Below are 21,527 nucleotides of genomic sequence, written 5' to 3' on the forward strand. Positions count from 1 at the left end.
GATCATTGAATTTACTGAATAAAACTTCAAAATTCACTATTTTGGCATAGAAGGAAGAGACAATGACATTTTTAGTCCCACAAAGAATTTTTCATAGACACTCATATACATGAAACCAATAAGAAAAATGTTCTCACCTTGGACATTTTTTCTTTCACAAGTAAATTATAAATAAATTTTGATGAAACATATATAAAATCCTTAAAATTGTTTATGAAATAATATATTATGTATGTATAATAATAAAATTTATGTATATAACTTGTTGGTTCGGTTCGGTTATTTCTTCGATTTTTTTCGAACAAAACCATAACCAAACCAATGACTATCGATTCTTAACAATCTAAAACCAAACCAAACCAAAACCTAAATTAAATCGGTTTGGTTTGGTTTTTTGGTTTGGATCGATTTTTATCCAAACCATGAACACCCCTAGACTCTGGTATATGTGGTGACGACTTCTTATAGTAGGGTCTACTAATAAAAAAATCCCAGACAAATATCTTAGTCAACTAAAATCGAAAGGGAAAATTCATCTTAGCTACTTGACTGAACGTGAATTTGAAGGCAAGTTCAAACAATGCTCTCAAACCATGAAAAGTCAAAGAGACATTTATTGAACTCCAAATATCCTTCAAGCCAGGTTCAAAAATCGGCTAGGTAAAGAAAGTCAAACTTCAATCCCTGGTAGTTCCCAGGTTGAAATCTAGAAACAAGAACACTATGAAGATCACAACTGTATCATACACTAATTGAAGGAAAATATAAACTCAAGCTCATCAAGAACAAGAAAAATGTTAAAGGTGTACAAAAAATTAGGGGGTAAAACAGCTCAAGTTTCTTCCATTGTTATCCTACCATTCAAAAGTGAAGAGCATTAGGAATCAATTATGAGTATATTAGCATGAGACAAAAATAGAAGAAACTAGTGAATAAGGTGTTCATTGTTGAAATGAAATGTTACATATGCTCGATAAAGTAGAGAGATGAGGATTTTCGTATTTACTTTACGCTGGAAATGTCAGTAAAGGAAACTGGATATTGTAAATGGTTCTTGGATCCTTGTAACAAAATCAAGGTTGATTTTAGGTAGACTAGGCACTCTATTCTAGCTATTGTGCAGAAATCAAATAATATATAGTTGGGGGACAATAATTTTTACCTGAAACAGTATATCTCGAGCGCTGATGTGATTATTGTGCTGAAATCAAATAATATATAGCTGGGGCACAACAATTTTTAACTGAAATAGTATATCCTGAGCGCTGATGTGATTTCATGAATAACAGATGTGGGAAAATACAGATACAGGAATACTGAAAAAGATGAGAGAAATAATAATAATCAGCTAATTATTCATAAGAGTTCAAAAAAAAGAAGATGAAGACACTTGATTGAAGATCTCTTCATCATAAATAGAATATGGAGCAGTCGGTATTTAATTATCAGCTCTTATGATTGGCTGATATCAACAGAAAAGTATGTTTGTAGATTCAACTTAAACTTATAACTTCCAAATATAGTTCAACAAAACAGCATATCATATCCATTTGAATCGCTAAAGCATATGTAATACCTGAGTATGCAGTGTAAGCGAGAAGAACCCATAACTCATCAACCATAGAAACTCTGCAAAGAAGAGATTCTCATCAGCTTACAGAAATACAAGAATTTCGGGAAAAAATATATTAGTGACATGTAAATCCATACTCTCTAGAAGCTGGTATGACTTAAATTCTCTTGAACGGATAAGACTGGTGTCAACTTACCCATCATTAAGTCTGGCGGTGAGCACCTTAGCAACGACAAAAGGTAGACAAAGCAAAGACTGCAAACATAAAGTTACATTTTAAAAGCACTGAAACCACAATACTCAAAGCATCATCTATTAACTTGTCTTCTTTTTTCAATAAATTATTTTCTACTATACTATCTCATTCAATAGAGAGATTATCAGCAACAATGAAACAACACGAATTTTCTGTCAAGACTAGGAGTTATTAATCGAGGATATAAATGTCAGACTCTATGGCTGAAATCATAATTCATAGATATCAACTTAAAGAAAATATGGATTAGTTTAAACCCAGATGACTTCTAGACAGTTGGCCAATTTAGAAACCTTACAATATATAATTTAGCACATCAGAAAAAGCAGCGTACCATGCACATATTTGTTTTTAGACCATTAGGTTCATCACACAGGTGAGCCACAATCATACTACCCTGCAAAAAAAACCTCACAGAGAAAAAATTTAAGATGAACTTCAAATAGATTTTGACCATAGCATTAGTTTAAGTAGCAAGAGATAAGAGTCAAGAATTTTGCTAAAGATCTGTAACTATTCATTTGTGCATGTATCTTCAGGAAGCAACTCATATTTAATAATTGAGATGACAAAACATCTAACAGAGCAGAAAATGTCAGTATACAGAAATTATCAACTTTCTGGATATCTCACTTTAGAATAGGTTGCACAATAAGAAAATGTAAAAATGCATAAAACCAAAGGCAAGAAGGAGATTCATTGCCACAAGAAATTTGAATGTAAGCCAATTTCCCACTACCACAAGATGAGGATAGTTCTTCATTAAATCAGATGGAGATAACTAGTCCCTGCATAACAACCAATATTAAATACCATCATATGATCCCAAAAATAATTAGTATTCTGAAAGTGAGAAATACCACAGAAGCACTCCTCCCAGTAGCACAACAAATGGGTAAAGCTGTGAATAAGAAAAGTGAATTTTTTCAAAGATAGACTAAAATCACCAAATCACATATTATAATCTAAGAAACGCACTTACCATGGCCAGTGCCCGCGGCATACTTCCTTTTGTTGCTTGAACAACCTTATGAACAATGTTAATACTACCAAAAAGAATTGACGTTAATACTGTTCAACTGGTCTTAAATGTTATAGCAAACTAAAGTGCTATAATAGCTAGAATCCAGAATCTTTAGCTGATGAATATGGAAGAAGTAGTTGATGCTTTCACCAAAAAGGTGAAACGTCGCAGAATAAAGTTTAACAATCCAAAGAGATGCAATACTACAATTCTGATGATGGACATTACCAAGATCTGTAAAAATGATGGATATTGCCTATTACTAATAAGCCATTTACCATGATCTTATAAATAAAACACGTCTATTCCAAGCCCATTATCAGAAAAAATTATGGAAGAAAAAGGAAGATATTTATTGAAGTATGAAAAATTAAAAATTACTCACTTGCAATAGACTGTTGGAATAACAGCAAAAGCTACCATCAGCAACAACACGAAACTATTGGTCAGAATTTCTGAAGTCAGAGAATAATAGGAGCAAGAATAATAAGAAACACTAAAATCAACTTCGAGACATATATGAAACATATTCAATATCCATAAATAATATGTATGGATAGTCTCATGGAAACAACAATCATCTGAAAACAGGTATAGAGGCAGAGTTCATAAAGCATAATATAAACTATATAACTACACAAATATCATATCAGATAAAGTACCTCTGATCAATACTCAACACTTCATAATACATAGATTTTGGATTGGAAGGGGTTATACCCTCAATCCTTATTTGAAGGCGAAAATAATAGTCTGCATGAGGCTGTAAAGCCTAAGCATATACAAATCTTTCCAAAAGATTTGATATTTGATGGAGAACGGAAAATCCTTGAGCGGGATGTTATCCTTAATTGGATGAAACAGTTATTGACTTGGCTTTTTTGGTATCATACTGTGTGTCACTTATGATGATGCATACATTGGAGACAAGTATATGTCAGTTTCGTAGGTCAAGGCTTTCAAGGACTCCTGAGTTGGTGTACATAGAGAGGAGGGGGCTTAAAAGCTGAAGAACAAAAAGACACTTTATGCAAAACTCACAATTTAGAAAAGGAACTCAACTCACGAGTGGCATAGACTTCCCAAATGGTTGAGCCCACCACTCAGACCCTAAAATCATGAAGTATCAAGTTGTTAATAGAGAAAACTGGTAGAATGAGCGCAAAACAATAGACCGGGGTAGCCAGGAATGAGGAAGGACATCAGAAGGGATGTCCTATTGGGAAGTTTCACATATATCTTAAAAGGAGGTGGGGGAGAAAGGAAAACCAAGATTACCCACTAGAGCTATAAAGAAATGGCTGAGATATATCAACATGAGACCCTCTGTCGGTCCATTTACTACCGGAAGAACTAGTGTGTTGGTGAAATAACTGCAAAAGGAAGCAACATCCAAAAGAAAATTTAATCAAGATACTAAAAAAACTCATAAAAACTAGGATGAGAATTGACCCAGATATCTATCTCATAAAGTTTTTTTCCTTTAATAACTAAGAAATCAGTTGTTTCCGGATTTGCAACTAGGGAGCAAATGGGCCCTCTCTATACCCTTATCCACTTAGATACAAGAATTGTTTAATAAGCTAGCATTCGAACTTGTGATGTGCGCCTAACTACCAACCACATATCTTGTATTGTATTACCTTCGTCATTGCACCAAAATCCCAGGGCAATTCTTTCCTATATAGCTTAATCAAATTATCTTTTAAATCCATGTATCTTGTAAATGTGTTGAGTTCATTACTATTCAAATAACTATTATAATTGGTGTATGACATTTGATTTATATTTCAGCATACTAATCCGCCCTTCTAATATTATAAGCCAATATATCCAAAAACTAAATATACTGAGAAACACCTATCTTTCCCAAGTAGCGAAGTAGAAAGGAACAACTGACATAACCCAGAACCAGAAAACATCTCGTCCACACATAACAGAGTTCCCAAAAGCCAAGGTTTTGAACTGTTCATATTAAACACAAAATCTGCAAGTCACAAGTCTTTCCAGGGAAAGAAAAAGGATAATTGAAAATAGGACATACTGCACACGCAAGCGCATCACATCCTGCAAATTGTGAAAGCCAAGACATTTGATTAGAATCATAGCAAGAAATTTAATCAGAATCACAACAGTTATTTTGTTGTTTGGTTTGTTATACTATTCGACGAGTTTCAAATCAACGTATTTCATACGTCTCTAATGAATTATCATTTACCTTTAATTGTCAACGATATGATCACTATACAAGACATCCATTCAAGTTCAAACTTACAAATCTTGATAGAACTTGTTTTGTACAATACTTTACGATGTTCTCTTGTCTATTTCATAAAACGAGACAGGACATTCAAGGTTATACGAACAAATTAAACAATTAATTATAAATAAAAAATTTAATTTGTTGTCATTTCTACGAGTATCACCTAGTAATTCATATTCAAATGGATTATATGTCAGCTTTTCACTGCTACATCATTATATGAGATATGAAGTTCATGATTTGACAACGGATTGATAGAATTTGTTACATTACTCTATCTATGAATATATAATTATATCCTAATTAATATTGTAATTTTATACTCTGTATATGGATTATTGATGTTTCTTTGTCTATTCCACGAATTCTAATTGTTTTTTTTTATATATAAAAGTATGCAAAGTTGTTACACTTATTAAACACAATTAATTGTAAGCGTAAAATAAAAATTTAGTATTATGCACAATAGATAAATTATGTTTAATAGAAATATTTTTTAAAATTGACCTCCGGAAGTCAATTTTATTAAAAGTAATTAGATTAAATAAAATATATTGATGTCCTGAGGTCGGTTTCACATTAAATTTAAAGATAAACAAAAATTAATCGCGTTAAATAAATAATACTGACAACAAGAGGTCGGTATTATATATTCATTTATTTTTTAATTTATACAAAACCGTTAGAGGAAGATTTATTTAAAGTTAATTGAAAATATTTAAATTTAGATAAGATTATATTTTATTCTTAATTTTCCAAGTATTACCAATAACTTTAGGTCTGCATTAATCAAAATAATTAATAAATATAAAGATATTGATTTCTGGAAGTCCACACATTTTTTCTTCATAAAAATCGACTTCATGAAGTCGAATTTCAAAAGTTTTTTTTAAAATCTTTTTAACAATACCGGCTTCTGGAAGTCAGAAATTACCGACTTTCATTGGAGGTCAGTAATTTTTAGGTCGGAATTTACTGTTTTTTTAGTAGTGGTTTGTCTACTTCACACGCCTCTTAGATTGGACATTCACTAATTCCTAAAACTTTTTCATCTACATTTTCTAACAATATTTATCTCATCTCATTAGGTGGCAACTGTTGTGCTCTTGTTGGTCTAACTTAAAAAATTATCTCTTGTATATAATGAGAATTAGAAATTCTATCTTGTAACGGTACGGTGAACTTGTTTTGATATTCTATCTCTTTATTTTCTGTTCTCTGTTGCAACATGAGATCGATAGTATTTGCATAAGTTGGATACGACATTCTTTAATCATAATAAAACGTCAATGTTTCTCTTGTCTAGTGAAGGTTTAATTAGTGATTTATCCTAGATGAAAAACTCCCGGAGTATAGAAGTTAAATAAGTGTGGGTGAATTGACGTAGCTGTTGATATTTGTCACGGACCATTTTTGTTCACCTGATTGTGCGACATTCACACTCCGTAACCCGATTTCAGCTTTCTAATCTTGGAATATTTTTAAAGATTCTTGAACTATTTTCAAATTTAAGATAACAAGTAAATAAAGAAGTACACAAATTTACAATAATTTATTTCTAATCTGTATTAGTTAGTGAATACAAGAGCATTTAATAAGTATACCTCATAAGACTCTATGTAATACTAAGACCCGTTGATCCTTGCTATTTTCATACTCCATGAACATCCAATAATTTCATCTTCACTCCATGAATTTGGATAATTATGACTACCAAATTCGTTGTCTCTGTTGCTTCATCACTTATCCCAATAAATGCCTCTAATTCGTTAAACGTTGCTTATTGTTTTTTCGAATCCCATATCAATTTCACTTCTACACCAATTATCTCATGGGTGATTTTCGTTCTCCTGATTCAATGATAATCATGCGTCCTATACCGACTTCAGTCTTCTATAATTAGATTAAAAAAAAATAGTTTTGAAATGTTTTTGAATTTAAAGCAGCAAGCAAAAAAAAAAAAAACACAAATAAATTTATCCAATTTTCTTCCAAACTTGTATTTATATAAGTGAATACAATAAACTACAGCGTAATGGTCCGATAATTGCTACTATTCGTTATTAAATCAATTGATATTTTAACAATTGATTAGTGAATTAATACATTTAAAAATCAATAATCGACCAACTAAATCATTAAACATAATTATCCTCCCGATAAGCAACCTAATTAATAATGTAAATTCCTTATACTTTACCATCTCAAACTCTTATAAATGCAAAGTAAAAAATAGAATTCAATAGTACAAAAGAATAATACCAATATAAAAAAATAGTTGTAATGACGATATATTAAACTTTGGGGACCAAAGTGACATCAGAATGGTCTATCTAATTCGTTTTGTCGAGTCTATAAAAAGCATATACGGTCCTTCTCGGTGAAGTGAAAGAAACACTTGCTCACTTGAACTCTCCCCGATATTGTCTCTCCTCTCCGATAACCTCAAATCCACTAGGGTTTTACGGGAGAAAGAGGAACAACAGATCGATACTATTTATCAGTATACAGCGATTCTCCGCATCAATATACCCAACTAATCTCTGTGTGTGTGTGTGTGTTGCATTCGTCTTAAAGTAAGCTTTCTTTCGTTTTTTAATGGAATTTTGTATTGCGATTTCAAGATTTTGTATCTGTTGTTTTAATTGCATCTTAGGTTTTTTTAGGGTTTTATGTTGGAGAATTTGACTTCTTGATGTTTCTTGATTGAAATTTACAATGTGTAATCGATATTGTTTTGCTTTTGTGGTTTATTATGTTCAGGAGTTTATAATGTCTTTGTGATTTTTGTACCAAGATTCTACAATGCCTTTTCTGTTGTAAAGAATGTATGGTACCTATAGTTATTGCTTTTTCTGTAATTGCTTCTTTAGGGTTTATGTTGGAGAATTTGACTTCTTGATTGAAATTCACAAATATTCTTTTGCTTTAGTGGTTTTATTATGTTCAAGAATTTATAACGTGTTTGTGATTTTTTACCAAGATTCTACAATGTCTTTTCTTTTGTGAAGAATGTATGGTATCTTATAGTTGTTGCTTTTTTTGTAATTGCATCTTAGGTTCTTTAGGATTTTATGTTGGAGAGTTTGACTTCTTGATGTTTCTTGATTGAAATTTACAATGTAATCGATATTCTTGTGCTTTAGTGGTTTTATTATGTTCAAGTATTTATAATGTCTTTGTGATTTTTTACCAAGATTCTACAATGCCTATTCTGTTGTGAAGAATGTATGGTACTTATAGTTGTCTGATGTATGTTTTGGTCACTACTTTTAGGGTCTTTTCTAGGGTTGTAATTGTTTCTGGAATCTTTAATGGTGAAATACTTGGTTAAATATCAAATAGATTTCTGGGTTCTTTATTAGATTTTGTTTTCCTTTAAAATCTACCAAGAGTTGAATGCCTGCTGTTATAAGATTGGATGGTATTATTTTATTTTTCATAAAATATTTGTAGATTAATAATCAGTATGTTCCTCTGCTCTATAGTTAAGTAGCTACAGTGTCTTGGTCATAGCAGTTGGAATTGAGCTTCATTGTGTGCAACTTTTCCTTTTTCTGTTTCCTCACTCTTAGAGCTCTTCTTTTCCTGTGATGAACAAAGATTTTCTTATGATACTTGCTGTATTTTAATTGTCTTAGGTTCTTAGGGTTTATGTTTGAGAATTTGACTTCTTGATGTTTCCTGATTGGAATTCACAATGTAATTGATATTGTTTTGCCTTACTGGTTTATTATGTTCAAGAATTTACAATGTCCATGTGAACTTTTACCAATAAAAAAAAGATTCTACTATGCCTTTTCTTTTGTGAAGAATGTATGGCAGCTTATAGCTATAGTTGTCTGATGTGATGGTTTAGTCTCTACTTTTATGCTCCTTTTTAGGGTTGTAATTGTTTGTGGAATCTTTAATGGTGAACTACTTGGTTAAGATCAAAGAGATTTATAGGTTCTTTATTGTTGTTATTTTTCCTTTAAAATCTACAAAGAGTTGAATGCCTGCTGTTATAAGATGGATGATGTTGTTTTATTTTTCCTAAAATATATGTAGATTAATAATTACTCCCTCCGTCCCATTTTATGTGATGTACTTTGATTTGGCACAAACTTTAAGAAAAATGGAAAGACTTTTAAAACTTGTGGTCCAAAATGAATGATAGAAATTTGTGTGGTTGTAAATCATTTCATTAAGGGTAAAAAAGACATTTCATAGGCAAATTGTTACTTAAAATAGAAATGTGTCATTCTTTTTGGGACTGACTAAAAAGGAAAGTGAGTCATATAAATTGGGACAGAGGGAGTACTAATTAGTATGTTCCTCTGCTCTACAGTTAAGTAGCTACACTGTCTATGTCATAGCGTTAGACTTCAGCTGTATTGTGTGTGGCTTTTCCTTTTTTTGTTTCCTCACTCTTAGAGCTCTTCTTTTCCTGCGATGAATGAAGAATTTTTGTCAGAGATGTAGGTTTCCTTTTTCCTTTTGACTAGTATATCCATGTTGACAAGACACTTGTTAGAGTTATTATACTGTGAATTGGAACTTGGCTAATTTGCAAAGATTAGTGATTGTTGTTGTTATTTAATAATAATAATAATATTGTTAATTATTTGTATTAGCATTTTTATTTTCATTATTATCTTTTCCATCCGCAGCCAATTGAACTGCAATTGTTTCCTTCTGTTGGTAGAGACTACGGAAAACATAGACTTTGAGGTCCCCAAAAATGGCGAATTTGACCATTACAAACATACTTGAGAAGGTAAACATCTCATGGCATGGGTATTTTTCTCTCGTTATCCATTTCTTACACTCATTTGCTTGCAGTGCCCTAATTCCTGTTACTCCATCCAAATTTGCAATTAGACTTAGCTTGACTCCATTTTGCAGATGACAGGCAAGGACAAGGACTACAGATATATGGCCACTTCTGATTTGCTAAATGAGTTAAACAAAGAGGGGTTTAAACTTGATGCTGATCTTGAAGGGAAGTTATCAAGCACAGTTTTGCAGCAGCTTGATGATGCAGCCGGTGATGTTTCTGGATTGGCTGTGAAATGGTTTGACCTTTTCTCATTTGTCGTTTCTTGTACTCGTTTTGTTCCTGTCTTGGGAATAGGAGCTTCTTATTGTGACCCTATTAAAATGGTTGTATTCTTTTTCATATTATAGATCCTGTTGCATTATCACCATAGGTCTGCCTAATATTTCATTTTCCTTGTTAAATGGTTCAACCTTTTTCCATTTGTTGTTTCTTGTGCTGTTCCTGGCTTGATACTAGAAGCTTCTTTTTGACCTTTACTAACATGATTGTAATCTTTTTCGTATTATAGATCCTATTGCATAATCACCATAGGTCTGCTAATTATTTTTCTTTCTTTGTTGATATTTTTCTTGGTATTGAGACCAAACATGTTTGGAAGTTGCACTGTTCAAGTTGTTTTGCGTAACCCTGTTTGATAGGGGTGATTTTCTGAATATCTGAAGTTACAAAAAATTAGATACCTAATGCTTAAACTAGGGGTTATTTCAGAATATTGACTGGACCCTTTTTCTTTAGTTTCACCTTTCAGGATAATTTAGTCCAAAGGTATACTTTCTTGTTCTATACTTAGCAAGTATACAAATTCCGATTTCGTTATTTGATAATTTCTACTGGGCCCTTTTTCTTTAGTTTCACCTTTTACGATAATTTAGTCCAATGGTATACTTTCTTGTGCTATACTTAGCAAGTAGACAAATTCTGATTTTGTTTCATGTGATTCATGTTTGAAAAATTGTTTTTACTACTGCATGCCCACTGTGTTGAAACTTTTTGAAGTTCCTTTCTAGTTTGAAATGGACAATGTAAACTCACTCTAGTCTGAGCTACCCAAGTATGCAGCACTTTGTATTTGTGATGCCCAATCCTGTTCATAATCTTACATGACTGCTAATTTGATTGACTCATCTGTTTACGAGATTTCACAGACTTTGTGAATTTTATAATCTGTTTGTACTGATGAAAGAGAGCAGAAGAAGTGTATCATTCTGTAAATATGTCAATACTTTGCAGTAGGGTACTGATTCCGTTGACATTCATCGTCTTGGTTTACAACATTTCTTAAGCCTAGGAAAATTGTATTACAGTCTGATCATTGCTTTCTTGACTACTTTTGATTTTTCAGCCTTGCTCCTTTGGCGAAGAAGGTTCGTGAGCAGCAAATTCTAGAGATGACTAATAGGCTTTGTGATAAACTTCTTAATGGAAAAGAACAACATCGTGATATTGCTAGCATAGCTTTGAAGACTATTGTATCTGAAGTTCCTTCATCATCTATTGCTAGAAATGTACTTGTCTCAATTTCACCAAAGTTAATAAAAGGGATCACTGCTCCGGTGAGTTGTTCAAAGCTAACTTTACTGTGAATTCTGCACATAATATTTTAACTGTGTTTGTCATATCATTTGTTAGTTGGGGTTAGAAGATCTTTTTCACAAAACAACTTGACATTTGAAGTTGGATAATTTATCCCTTTCCATTTGTTTTCTTATATGATTCATGAATAAATAGAGTAATATGCCACATGGTGTGTTTCTTCTTTTATAAACTTAAACGAGTAATACTTATCTGGCTCCTGAATTTGTGAACTGCATTGGGTACCTGTCTTTCAGTTGGCTGCAGAAATTACCTTCTCTTAGTAAAACGGAATCGCTCAAATTTGCTGCTCTAGATGATCTTGTTTAACTGCGGTGCGTGGAAAGATTACAACATATACATCCCTATACTTGATTTTGGATTTACCCTTTCTGATCTTGAGGCTTTCTGGTCGAAATTTCTTGTTTCTCATTCAATTTGTTCATATCGTTTTGGTTTTTAGTTCCGGTGTTTCCTCATCAAGCCAACCAATTGCCTTCTGAGTTGACTGCAGTAGTAAGTAGATAGGCCTAGGCAACTTGATGTGACCTATATTGGTGACTAGTAGGTGGAAAGAGGATATAGGATTGAGTTTTTGCACCTTCTTATGTAGGACAGCTTGGGAATTTTTTATGGCAATGACATTTGAGCCGTCTTGTACGCACCTCGACTATTCCAACGGGTACCTGACCTCCTATCTACACCAGGTACCGAGTTAACTACCCACCAAGGCTTAGACACATGAGAAGAAACCACCTAATATTTTTTATCCTCCAAGAAATTCAAACCCGAGATCCCGTGGCTGTCCTCACACTTTATTGACTAATAGGCCAAAACCCTTGGGTGCAGGATAACATAAGGAAGTTAAAATGAATAATTTGCCTCAGAAAAGTATTATCATTTACTAGTTCCTTTGAGACAAAGGAAAGCATAGACAAAAGGTTTTGATCCGCAAATCGTTCTTTACCATATGAGCTTATGTCGATGTTAGACGACTCAATGTTGCCTAATTTTGTGTTCTAAATAATTGTTGCCTAATTTTGTGTTCTAAATTAAGATTAAGATATTTTTTTTGATAAAGTATTAAATTTTATAAATGCTAGGCCAAAAAAGTGCCAAATAAAGAAGTATATCAAAAAGAGAAACATGCAAATAGAGATGATTTTCCATGAACCCCACCCAAAAATCTCTACATAAAGGGACTTCTTGTATAGATGGGGAACCATCTTTCACTCTACATACAAGAAATATGCAAGTGCCTTCAACCCAAAAAAAACATGCAAATAGAGATGATTTTCCATGAACCCCACCCAAAAATCTCTACATAAAGGGGCTTCTTGTATAGATGGGGAACAATCTTTCACTCTACATACAAGAAATCTGCAAGTGCCTTCAACCAAAAAAAGGACGTGTTTTGCTGTTCATTAATATAAGGCAAGATTGTAGGTGAATTGTCAATGCGTGCACAATTTGTTCTAAGAAGTGATGCTGTCATTCTTCTGTATATTCTCTTATCAGCCTTATATTCGGGGAACTAACACTCTTTTACTATGTTTATTTTCTAATGCACACATATGTTTAGTTACTTTTTCCCTTTTATAAGTTTCTCTATTGTTGTTTTCCTTCCAGGGAATGAGCACCGAGATTAAGTGTGAATGTCTTGACATACTATGTGATGTTCTTCACAAGTACGGGAATTTGATGGACACTGACCATGAGTCATTGTTAACTTCATTATTGCCCCAACTTAGTTCCAATCAAGCTAGTGTCAGGAAGAAGACCGTTTCATGTATAGGTAACTTTGTTATTAGCTTCTCTTTATTGGATGTGTTTTAAATTGTGAATGGAGAGTGTAACACGATAAAACAGGGTTTGTTTGATGGCTTAGAGCCCGTTTGGATTGGCTTAAAAAAGTAGCATTTATGGCAAAAAATAAAAAGTCAAACTGAAATGGATGTCAAAAAATAAATAGTAGGGTGGGGCCTACTTTTGGTTTTTAACTTTTTTTAAGTCATTTTAAACTTATTTTAAGTTATTTTTAACTTTGCCAAACATTCCCTAACTTATTTAAGTCATTTTTGACTTATTTTTAAGTTATTTATATATTTGCCAAACATTTCCTGAAGTCAAAAGCTTTCTTAAAAGTAGGTTTGACCAATTTTTAAGCCAGTCCAAACACCCTCTTAGTCATAGATGCTTTGGGAGATAGTAACTGCAATATCTGTTTTAGACATGGAACATGAGTTAATAAGATTTCATAGACTATCATGTACTGTTGGACTGGTGGCCAAGATTTCAACTTTTCCTTTCAGTAAATTCAGTTTTACCTTTTTCTTTTACAGCATCTCTGTCTTCGAGTTTGTCGGATGATTTGCTTGCGAAGGCTACAGTTGAAGTTGTTCGCCTTTTAAGCAATAAGAGCTTAAAATCAGAAATGATACGAACTAACATTCAGATGATTGGGGCCTTAAGGTAGCAAATCCTAAATTTAAATTGATGCTTGCATTTTTTCCTATAAAATGTCACGTAATTTTGATTTACTTGTTTGCGTTGATAACTTTTAGACAAATGCCCAAGGACAATGTACTTTTCTCAACAGTAGGTATCGTGGATACTCAATTAACAGATTTCACATCCAATATTTTTCACTCTGTTGGACAGTGTGCTTGTCACTGCCCTAGAGAAACTGCTTACTTGTATCAAGTGAAACAAAAGAGGGCTGAGTGACTTTTATCTGGGTGCACTCTTTTGCAGCTGAGTTTTTAATGTTTTGACACTTCTAAATAGATTCTGGACTTAGATAAACGTGAAATAGAAAAGACTCAAGGTGTGAAACTGACACATGCATGCTCACTCTTGACTGTCCCTTTTTCATTCAAGATCCTCTATTTTTTCTCTCTGAGATGTGGTGCTTACTTTTGGAGACCTTTCCTCTTTTACTATCTATCTGTTTTGTTGGCTAATTTTTACTTGAGCTGTCAAATTGTGATTCCAGCCGTGCTGTTGGCTATCGTTTTGGTCCTCACCTCGGAGATACAGTTCCATTGCTTATTAACTACTGTACAAGTGCATCTGAAAATGATGAGGAGCTTCGTGAATATAGTCTGCAGGTGCTATATTAATTGATTGTTTTTTCTCTGTTCTTATTTAACCCCTAGATGCAGCCTTGGTTTTGAAGTATTTTTTTTTCCAGGCACTTGAGAGCTTTTTGCTAAGGTGTCCCCGGGATATTTCTTCCTACTGTGATAAAATTTTGCATCTCACTCTGGAATATCTCAGCTATGATCCCAACTTCACTGACAATATGGAGGAAGATATTGATGAGGAAATTCTCGAGGAAGATGAAGATGAGTATGTTCTCTCATGTTCTGGAGCTTTACTATGACCCATTAGGATTGTACATTGCAGACTTCTTACTAATCAAATCACTTGTCAATTTTTGTTGTAGTGAGAGTGCTAATGAATACACGGACGATGAAGATGTCAGTTGGAAGGTTAGAAGAGCTGCTGCCAAATGCTTAGCTGCATTGGTAGTTACTCGGCCTGAGATGCTATCAAAGCTGTACGAGCAGGTATAACTAGGAAGTGTGACCTATTTCGGCTTACTTACTTTTTAGCTATTATGTATTTGAAGTTTGATTTAGTGTTTACCCTCTATTTGTCATTAGATTTTCCTCTCAAGTGTGTTGCGCTGATGTAACTCTCAATTCTTATTGAAATTGAAATGTTTCTGTATACTGCTACTGTCCATTTGTCTCATAGTCATAATAAATTAATAATGCTGACTCTAATCTTTTGCAGGCTTGTCCAAAGTTGATTGATAGGTTTAAAGAAAGGGAAGAGAATGTTAAGGTAAATTGAAAGTCTTTTGAATTCCCTAAGCGATCTGGTTTTAATTGGTCTAAATATTTGCTCGACAGATGGATGTGTTTAGTACATTCACTGAATTGTTGCGACAAACAGGCAATGTTACGAAAGGACAGACTGATCTGAATGAATCAAGGTAAGGTCATTGCTTCTGCTTCTTTATATAACTTAAATCTTCCAATTTTGAGTTTTCTATTATCATTTTACTTCAACTGTGTAAGGCAGTCACTTTTGGGAACACTTGTTTCACTTTAGAAGGACTAGAATCTAAATATATGCAATTTTTGGTGTGAACTTGAGCCTGGACAGAATAGTGCAGAAATAAAGAAGTAAGATCAAGGATAGAAAGGATGTTGGGCATGTCAAAATCCCAAAAACCAAAATTGGGTGCATTTTACATGGATTTATTTTTTAATAGCAAAAAATTGGAGTATACTAATGTTCTGTAAGGATACTTTGGACAGCGCTTTTGTGGTGCTATATCAATAATACACTTTTGGTAGTTCTTTGGTTGTCTTAGGCATTTCACTGATCACCATTATGCTGAAAATGTTGTACTTGTGTGGTAAAATCACAGTGGATGAAAAGATGATTGACATCCTCATATTTGTCTCTCGCACAATGGGCACTGGCCGCAATCATAAGTCCCTCTTTTTTTAATGTTCCTCATGTGTTAGACAAGCACCATGTGCCACCAGCCCCATCCAGCAATCCAACTTCAATGGTGCTCTGTTCTTCCAGATGCATCTCCATGGCCACTTAGAAAAATTAAAAGCACAATATGTAAGTATTTATATAGCACATAGCACTGTCTATGCATACTAACCTTTTTCCGTAGTCAAAGTAGGCTAAGGGTATAACCATTACTCACCTCTAATCTCTTCAACCGATACAAACTTCGGTAAATGCTTTTGCACTTGGAACATCTGAATCTAGCATTGTAAAAATTCATAGCTGCGTTGATGCAGTGTTACCATGAATAGTGTATAGTTTTGGCTTAACCTCGATGGAAATTAATAGTAGTTTACAATTTGTGGTTGTTGAGCCTCAAGCATCGTGCCAGCAAAGACATGATGCACCCAATCATATGTAGGACATAGATTTTTAGATTCCCATATGGTATTTATTTTTGTGTTTTCCCTTCTTTTATTGGAGTATAACTGTTTTCTCCCCTCTCTCAATGAGGACTGATTTCACATTCTTTTTACCTCATCAAATATAGCGCTGACTAGGAGATGTCTGATGCTTACTTCTTTGATGATGGTCTCAATATGTTTTTATCTGTGATAAGTCAAATAAATGATGATTTCAATGGTAACTTTCATTGTATCATTCAGTCCTAGATGGCTATTGAAGCAAGAAGTGCCCAAGATTGTTAGATCATTAAATAAGCAGCTTCGGGAGAAGTCTGTCAAGACAAAGGTATGTGTCTACTGCTAACTGCAATCCTTGCTGCTGTTTTTGTGTTTATTGGCTTTACATTTCCTGAGTCTCCCTCTTTTTAGGTTGGCGCCTTCTCAGTTTTGAAAGAACTAGTGGTTGTCCTGCCTGATTGTCTAGCAGAGCACATTGGATCCCTTATTCCTGGAATTGAGAAGGCATTATGTGTAAGTTGTCTTTTTTAATGCTTGTATTTGTGCTTTATTTTGTGAATTTTCCTGGATTTATTTTTTCTTCTATTAAATGTTGTCATTGGTGTGCTGAACAGGACAAATCTTCCACATCGAATTTAAAGATTGAAGCCCTCATATTTACAAGATTAGTGTTAGCATCACATTCACCACCTGTTTTCCACCCACATATTAAGGTAAGACATCTTGATGCTTATCTGCTTAATACAATTTTAATTTTTAGCAGATCAAATGCATACCTGGACTGGTGTGAACTCATAATACTGTGTTTTTAAAAGCTTAAAAGTTATGGGCGTCCTACTTCTCACATAAAAACACAAAGAAAGGTTGAGAAACGGTGGTAATCTTGCATAAATATGATCTTATACCTTGACTGGTGTGTACCTGTAGCACTTTGTCAAAGGTTGTAAAATCTATGGGTGACCTACTTTTGACATAGTAAATGAAAAAAAAACATAATTCCTTTATTGAGAAATGGTTCGAAATATGCACAATATGAGTTTAACCTAAAAGATGCTAGAATCCCATGATATTTGAAAAAGGAAAAGATAGTCAACACTAAACAGGGTGTTCAGCGTAGTTGTATGGCTTCATTCCTTCACTGGTCAATGCTGAGATGATCTAATAATGTTATATCTTTCCTTTATATCTTGCAAAGTCTCTCGTTTCCCCCCTGTGATTTTGAAAGTTTTCTCAAATTAATTTTTTGTGATTCCTTCGAATAAATGGTCATATAGTAGAAATCATCTGTCTAACAAACTGTATGCCAAGGATTTGTCTTTGACTATACTCTCTGTTTTTGTTAACTAGGCTATAACTAGTCCTGTTATATCTGCTGTTGGTGAGCGGTATTACAAAGTTACTGCAGACGCATTAAGAGTTTGTGGTGAGCTTGTACGGGTATTGCGGCCAAAGATTGAGGTTAGGTTTCTTTTACTTTGCCAATCAACAACTTGTATTAGCTCTATCTGAAGCACTGATTATGTTGCCTTTTAGGGTTCAACCTTTGATTTCAAACCCTATGTTCTTCCAATATATAATGCCATCATGGTGCGTTTGACAAACCAAGATCAGGACCAGGTTAGTTGTGCTTGCTTGAGAAATGAATACTTTCTTATATAAATTGATGTTTATGTAAACCGTGCTCGACTTCCAGGAGGTTAAGGAGTGTGCAATTACTTGCATGGGTCTCGTAGTTTCAACATTTGGTGATCACCTGCATGCTGAATTACCTGCATGTCTTCCAGTTCTGGTGGATCGAATGGGCAATGAAATAACTAGACTGACAGCTGTCAAGGTTTGTTTGACGTTAACTTCTTAGGGATTGAACTCTATCTATGACTTGGTTGTCTTGAGCTTTTGGCATCTATTTTCTCATCAGGCAGACCTGAATCACAAAATTGAATATAAATTGGAAAAAATGGTACAAGTACTTGAAGATAGAGTGTAGCACTTTTTTGAAAAAAAAAAACAATTCAACAATTTTACTTGTACATCAGGAACTATAGGATCAATGAAAATGATCATTTTAAGATGTCAACTTTTGCATCTTCTTGATGCTTTGTTAATTTAACTTATTACTTTCAACCAAAAAAAGGGAAAATGAACATGTAAGATTTTGGCTCATGAGTTGGTATGGCCAGAAAAGAGAAGTATCCCTTGTGTAACAGTATTATACTTTACCCTTCGCTCTACTCTCACCGTTTCCTAGGCAGGACTTCCGACCTTCAGTACTGCCAATATTCTTGCTCTTCCATTGGCAAGTGGTTTAAATTACATGCTGCTTTGGTTGCATTGATTTGATTGAAATTTTCTCAGAGTGCATACCTTCTTTGCAGGCTTTTGCTGTCATAGCTGCTTCTCCATTGCACCTAGACCTCTCATGTGTCATCGAGCAAGTGATTTCTGAGTTAACTGCATTCTTACGCAAGGTGAAACTAGATGTTCTCAAATGTTAACTTCTTAGGAAAAAATTCACGGCATTTTATATTATGAGGAAGTCTCAACAGTTTTGCTACTTTTGGAGGGTAGGCCAATCGAGCTCTCAGACAAGCTACTCTAGGGACCTTGAACACCCTCATTGTTGCTTATGGTGATAAAATTGGATCTGCTGCGTATGAAGTTATTGTTATGGAACTTTCTACACTAATAAGGTTTGTATTTATGATTCATTTGATTGACTAATTTTCACATGTCATATGTTCCTACAATATTTCAATCTTAAATTGTGTCATCAATATCTTCTCACTTTTTGATTCATTTGGACTTTAGTGACTCAGACTTGCACATGACAGCCCTTGCGCTGGAGCTTTGCTGTACATTAATGGCTGATAGAAGGTCAAGTGCAAATGTGGGTTTGACTGTGAGAAGCAAAGTTCTTCCTCAAGCCTTGACACTAGTGAGAAGTTCACTGCTTCAGGGGCAAGCCCTTCTGGTACTTGTTTCTGTTTGTTTCAGTTTTGATCTAGGCTGTTTTCTATGCAACACTCACTTCTATTAATATATGCAGGCCCTTCAAAACTTTTTTGCTGCATTGGTTTACTCTGCCAATACAAGCTTCGATACTCTGCTAGATTCTCTACTTTCAACAGCGAAACCATCTCCTCAGTCTGGCGGTGTTACCAAACAGGCTCTCTTTTCCATCGCTCAATGTGTGGCAGTTCTTTGTCTTGCCGCTGGTGATCGGAAGTGCTCTTCTACAGTAAACATGTTGACAGACAGCCTGAAAGATGATAGTAGTACTAACTCGGTAGGCCCTTTATTTATTTAGTTACATCTTGAATAAGTTGTTTGTTGCTGTTGAATTGTATGTCGATCTCTTCTAAAGACTTGAGTCGTTAGAGTAGTCCACTTTGTATGCCTTCAACACGCTAATATGCCCCCCTTGCTTGATTCTTTTCCGTGGGGCAAGCATGCTACAATTTTTTGGATAGTGGGTGGCTGTGTGACTTGAATCCAAGACCTTTTGCCTGCTTTGCTACCATTTTAAGAAAATACACCTTGGGTCTAACTCAATCCTTGAAGGTACCTCTTTCATCGTGAGGATTACTCAAGACCATGATAGGAGGTAATAGCCCATTCTTCTACCGATTGTAATAATCTAATCCACTAGTGATATTGTCCACTTTGTGTTTAAGCTTTGCGGGCTATAAAACGTATCGCTAGAGTTTCAAAGCTTACTTCTTTATATACCTAGCATCTCTCTCATGTTTTGCCGCTATCGCCTATGGTTGGACTGGATTGGCTCTGATACCATGCAAAAAGGAAAGAATTGATCATGGCCTTAACTTGACTCAAAAGCTAATTTATGAAGTGAGATTGTCTAAGGCCACTCATAAGGAGACAACAATATATATCCTCAACCATTATTTGACACTCTAATAGGAAATTACCCACACATCTAGGACTGAAGATCTGAACAGTGGATAACAAGTGTGCTCTGCACACTAATGTCATTTTCTTAACATGACATGTTAAGAAAATGAAAATTAAATGCTAAAAATTAGTCTATGAAGGAGTGTTCGAAACCGTGCAAGGAAAACAGATATGATGGCATTTTCTGTTTTTCATTAGCTTTTATTTTGTAAGCAGTTGTGGCAAACTACTGACACAGATTTACATGACATTGTTTCTTCTGCTTTCTTCAAATGGTACTAATAACTGTAAGAGAACCCTGTTTTTCTGAGTTCAGTTATCCCTTTCAGGCCAAGCAACATCTTGCCTTGCTATGTTTAGGGGAAATTGGAAGAAGAAAGGACTTAAGTTCACATGCCCATATCGAAAATATTGTCATCGAGTCCTTCCAATCACCTTTTGAAGAGATAAAGTCAGCTGCCTCTTATGCTCTAGGAAACATTGCTGTGGGTAATCTACCAAAGTATTTACCCTTTATCTTAGACAAAATTGACAATCAGCAGAAGAAGCAGTACCTACTGCTCCATTCTTTGAAAGAGGTATCTACATTTTAGATGGTCTCTTATTTCAGGAATTATTTTCCCTCCAAGGTAATTGCTTTCTGGACTCATCGTGATATGTGGTTGCCAACAGGTTATAGTGAGACAGTCTGTGGATAATGCTGAATTCCAGGATTCAAGCGTAGATAAAATACTTAATTTGCTCTTTAATCATTGTGAAAGTGATGAAGAGGGCGTTAGGAATGTCGTAGCTGAGTGCCTGGGAAAAATTGCACTTATTGAACCTGGCAAGCTTGTTCCAGCATTGAAGGTACAACTAATGATATATTTCTTACCTATAAATGATTTCATTTTGGACTGTCTGCAAATTTGACTCTTTTTTTTTGTGTAGGATCGGATTAGTAATCCAGCAGCGTTCACCAGAGCGACTGTCGTAATTGCTGTGAAATATTCCATAGTTGAGCGACCAGAGAAGATAGATGAAATCTTGTCTCATGAAATTTCATCCTTCTTAGTGCTAATAAAGGATAAAGACCGGGTATTCCTAATTTGATGTCAAGAACTTTTTCCATTGCCGAAACAATTTACTGGTTCACCCCCACCCC

General features: G+C 34.3%; 1 protein-coding gene and 1 pseudogene across 2 annotated transcripts in view; one reads left to right on the forward strand and one right to left on the reverse strand.

Moving 5' to 3' along the window:
* Window positions 1-1,239: 1,239 nt before the first annotated feature.
* LOC102596225 (choline/ethanolaminephosphotransferase 1-like) lies at window positions 1,240-4,945 on the reverse strand (annotated as a pseudogene).
* A 2,530-nt stretch (window positions 4,946-7,475) lies between these two features.
* LOC102603062 (cullin-associated NEDD8-dissociated protein 1) overlaps window positions 7,476-21,527 on the forward strand; it is a 17,709-nt gene continuing 3,657 nt past the window's right edge. Inside the window, exons 1-24 of one of the 2 annotated variants that reach the window (XM_015309524.1) lie at window positions 7,476-7,692; window positions 9,769-9,875; window positions 10,004-10,173; window positions 11,281-11,491; window positions 13,140-13,305; window positions 13,853-13,982; window positions 14,506-14,620; window positions 14,704-14,861; window positions 14,959-15,082; window positions 15,312-15,362; window positions 15,431-15,513; window positions 16,715-16,799; window positions 16,883-16,984; window positions 17,086-17,184; window positions 17,819-17,929; window positions 18,005-18,088; window positions 18,165-18,305; window positions 18,847-18,939; window positions 19,040-19,161; window positions 19,280-19,442; window positions 19,518-19,757; window positions 20,713-20,961; window positions 21,056-21,232; window positions 21,314-21,460. In XM_015309524.1, coding sequence (XP_015165010.1) covers window positions 9,840-9,875; window positions 10,004-10,173; window positions 11,281-11,491; window positions 13,140-13,305; window positions 13,853-13,982; window positions 14,506-14,620; window positions 14,704-14,861; window positions 14,959-15,082; window positions 15,312-15,362; window positions 15,431-15,513; window positions 16,715-16,799; window positions 16,883-16,984; window positions 17,086-17,184; window positions 17,819-17,929; window positions 18,005-18,088; window positions 18,165-18,305; window positions 18,847-18,939; window positions 19,040-19,161; window positions 19,280-19,442; window positions 19,518-19,757; window positions 20,713-20,961; window positions 21,056-21,232; window positions 21,314-21,460 — 3,057 coding nt within the window. In that variant the 5' untranslated portion in view covers window positions 7,476-7,692; window positions 9,769-9,839. The remainder of the gene's footprint in view (window positions 7,693-9,768; window positions 9,876-10,003; window positions 10,174-11,280; window positions 11,492-13,139; window positions 13,306-13,852; window positions 13,983-14,505; window positions 14,621-14,703; window positions 14,862-14,958; window positions 15,083-15,311; window positions 15,363-15,430; window positions 15,514-16,714; window positions 16,800-16,882; window positions 16,985-17,085; window positions 17,185-17,818; window positions 17,930-18,004; window positions 18,089-18,164; window positions 18,306-18,846; window positions 18,940-19,039; window positions 19,162-19,279; window positions 19,443-19,517; window positions 19,758-20,712; window positions 20,962-21,055; window positions 21,233-21,313; window positions 21,461-21,527) is intronic. The other variant, XM_006349214.2, reaches the window with a different exon arrangement.

The sequence above is a fragment of the Solanum tuberosum genome, unplaced genomic scaffold (genome assembly GCF_000226075.1).
Source record: "Solanum tuberosum cultivar DM 1-3 516 R44 unplaced genomic scaffold, SolTub_3.0 scf00105, whole genome shotgun sequence".
NCBI classification, from domain to species: domain Eukaryota; kingdom Viridiplantae; phylum Streptophyta; class Magnoliopsida; order Solanales; family Solanaceae; genus Solanum; species Solanum tuberosum.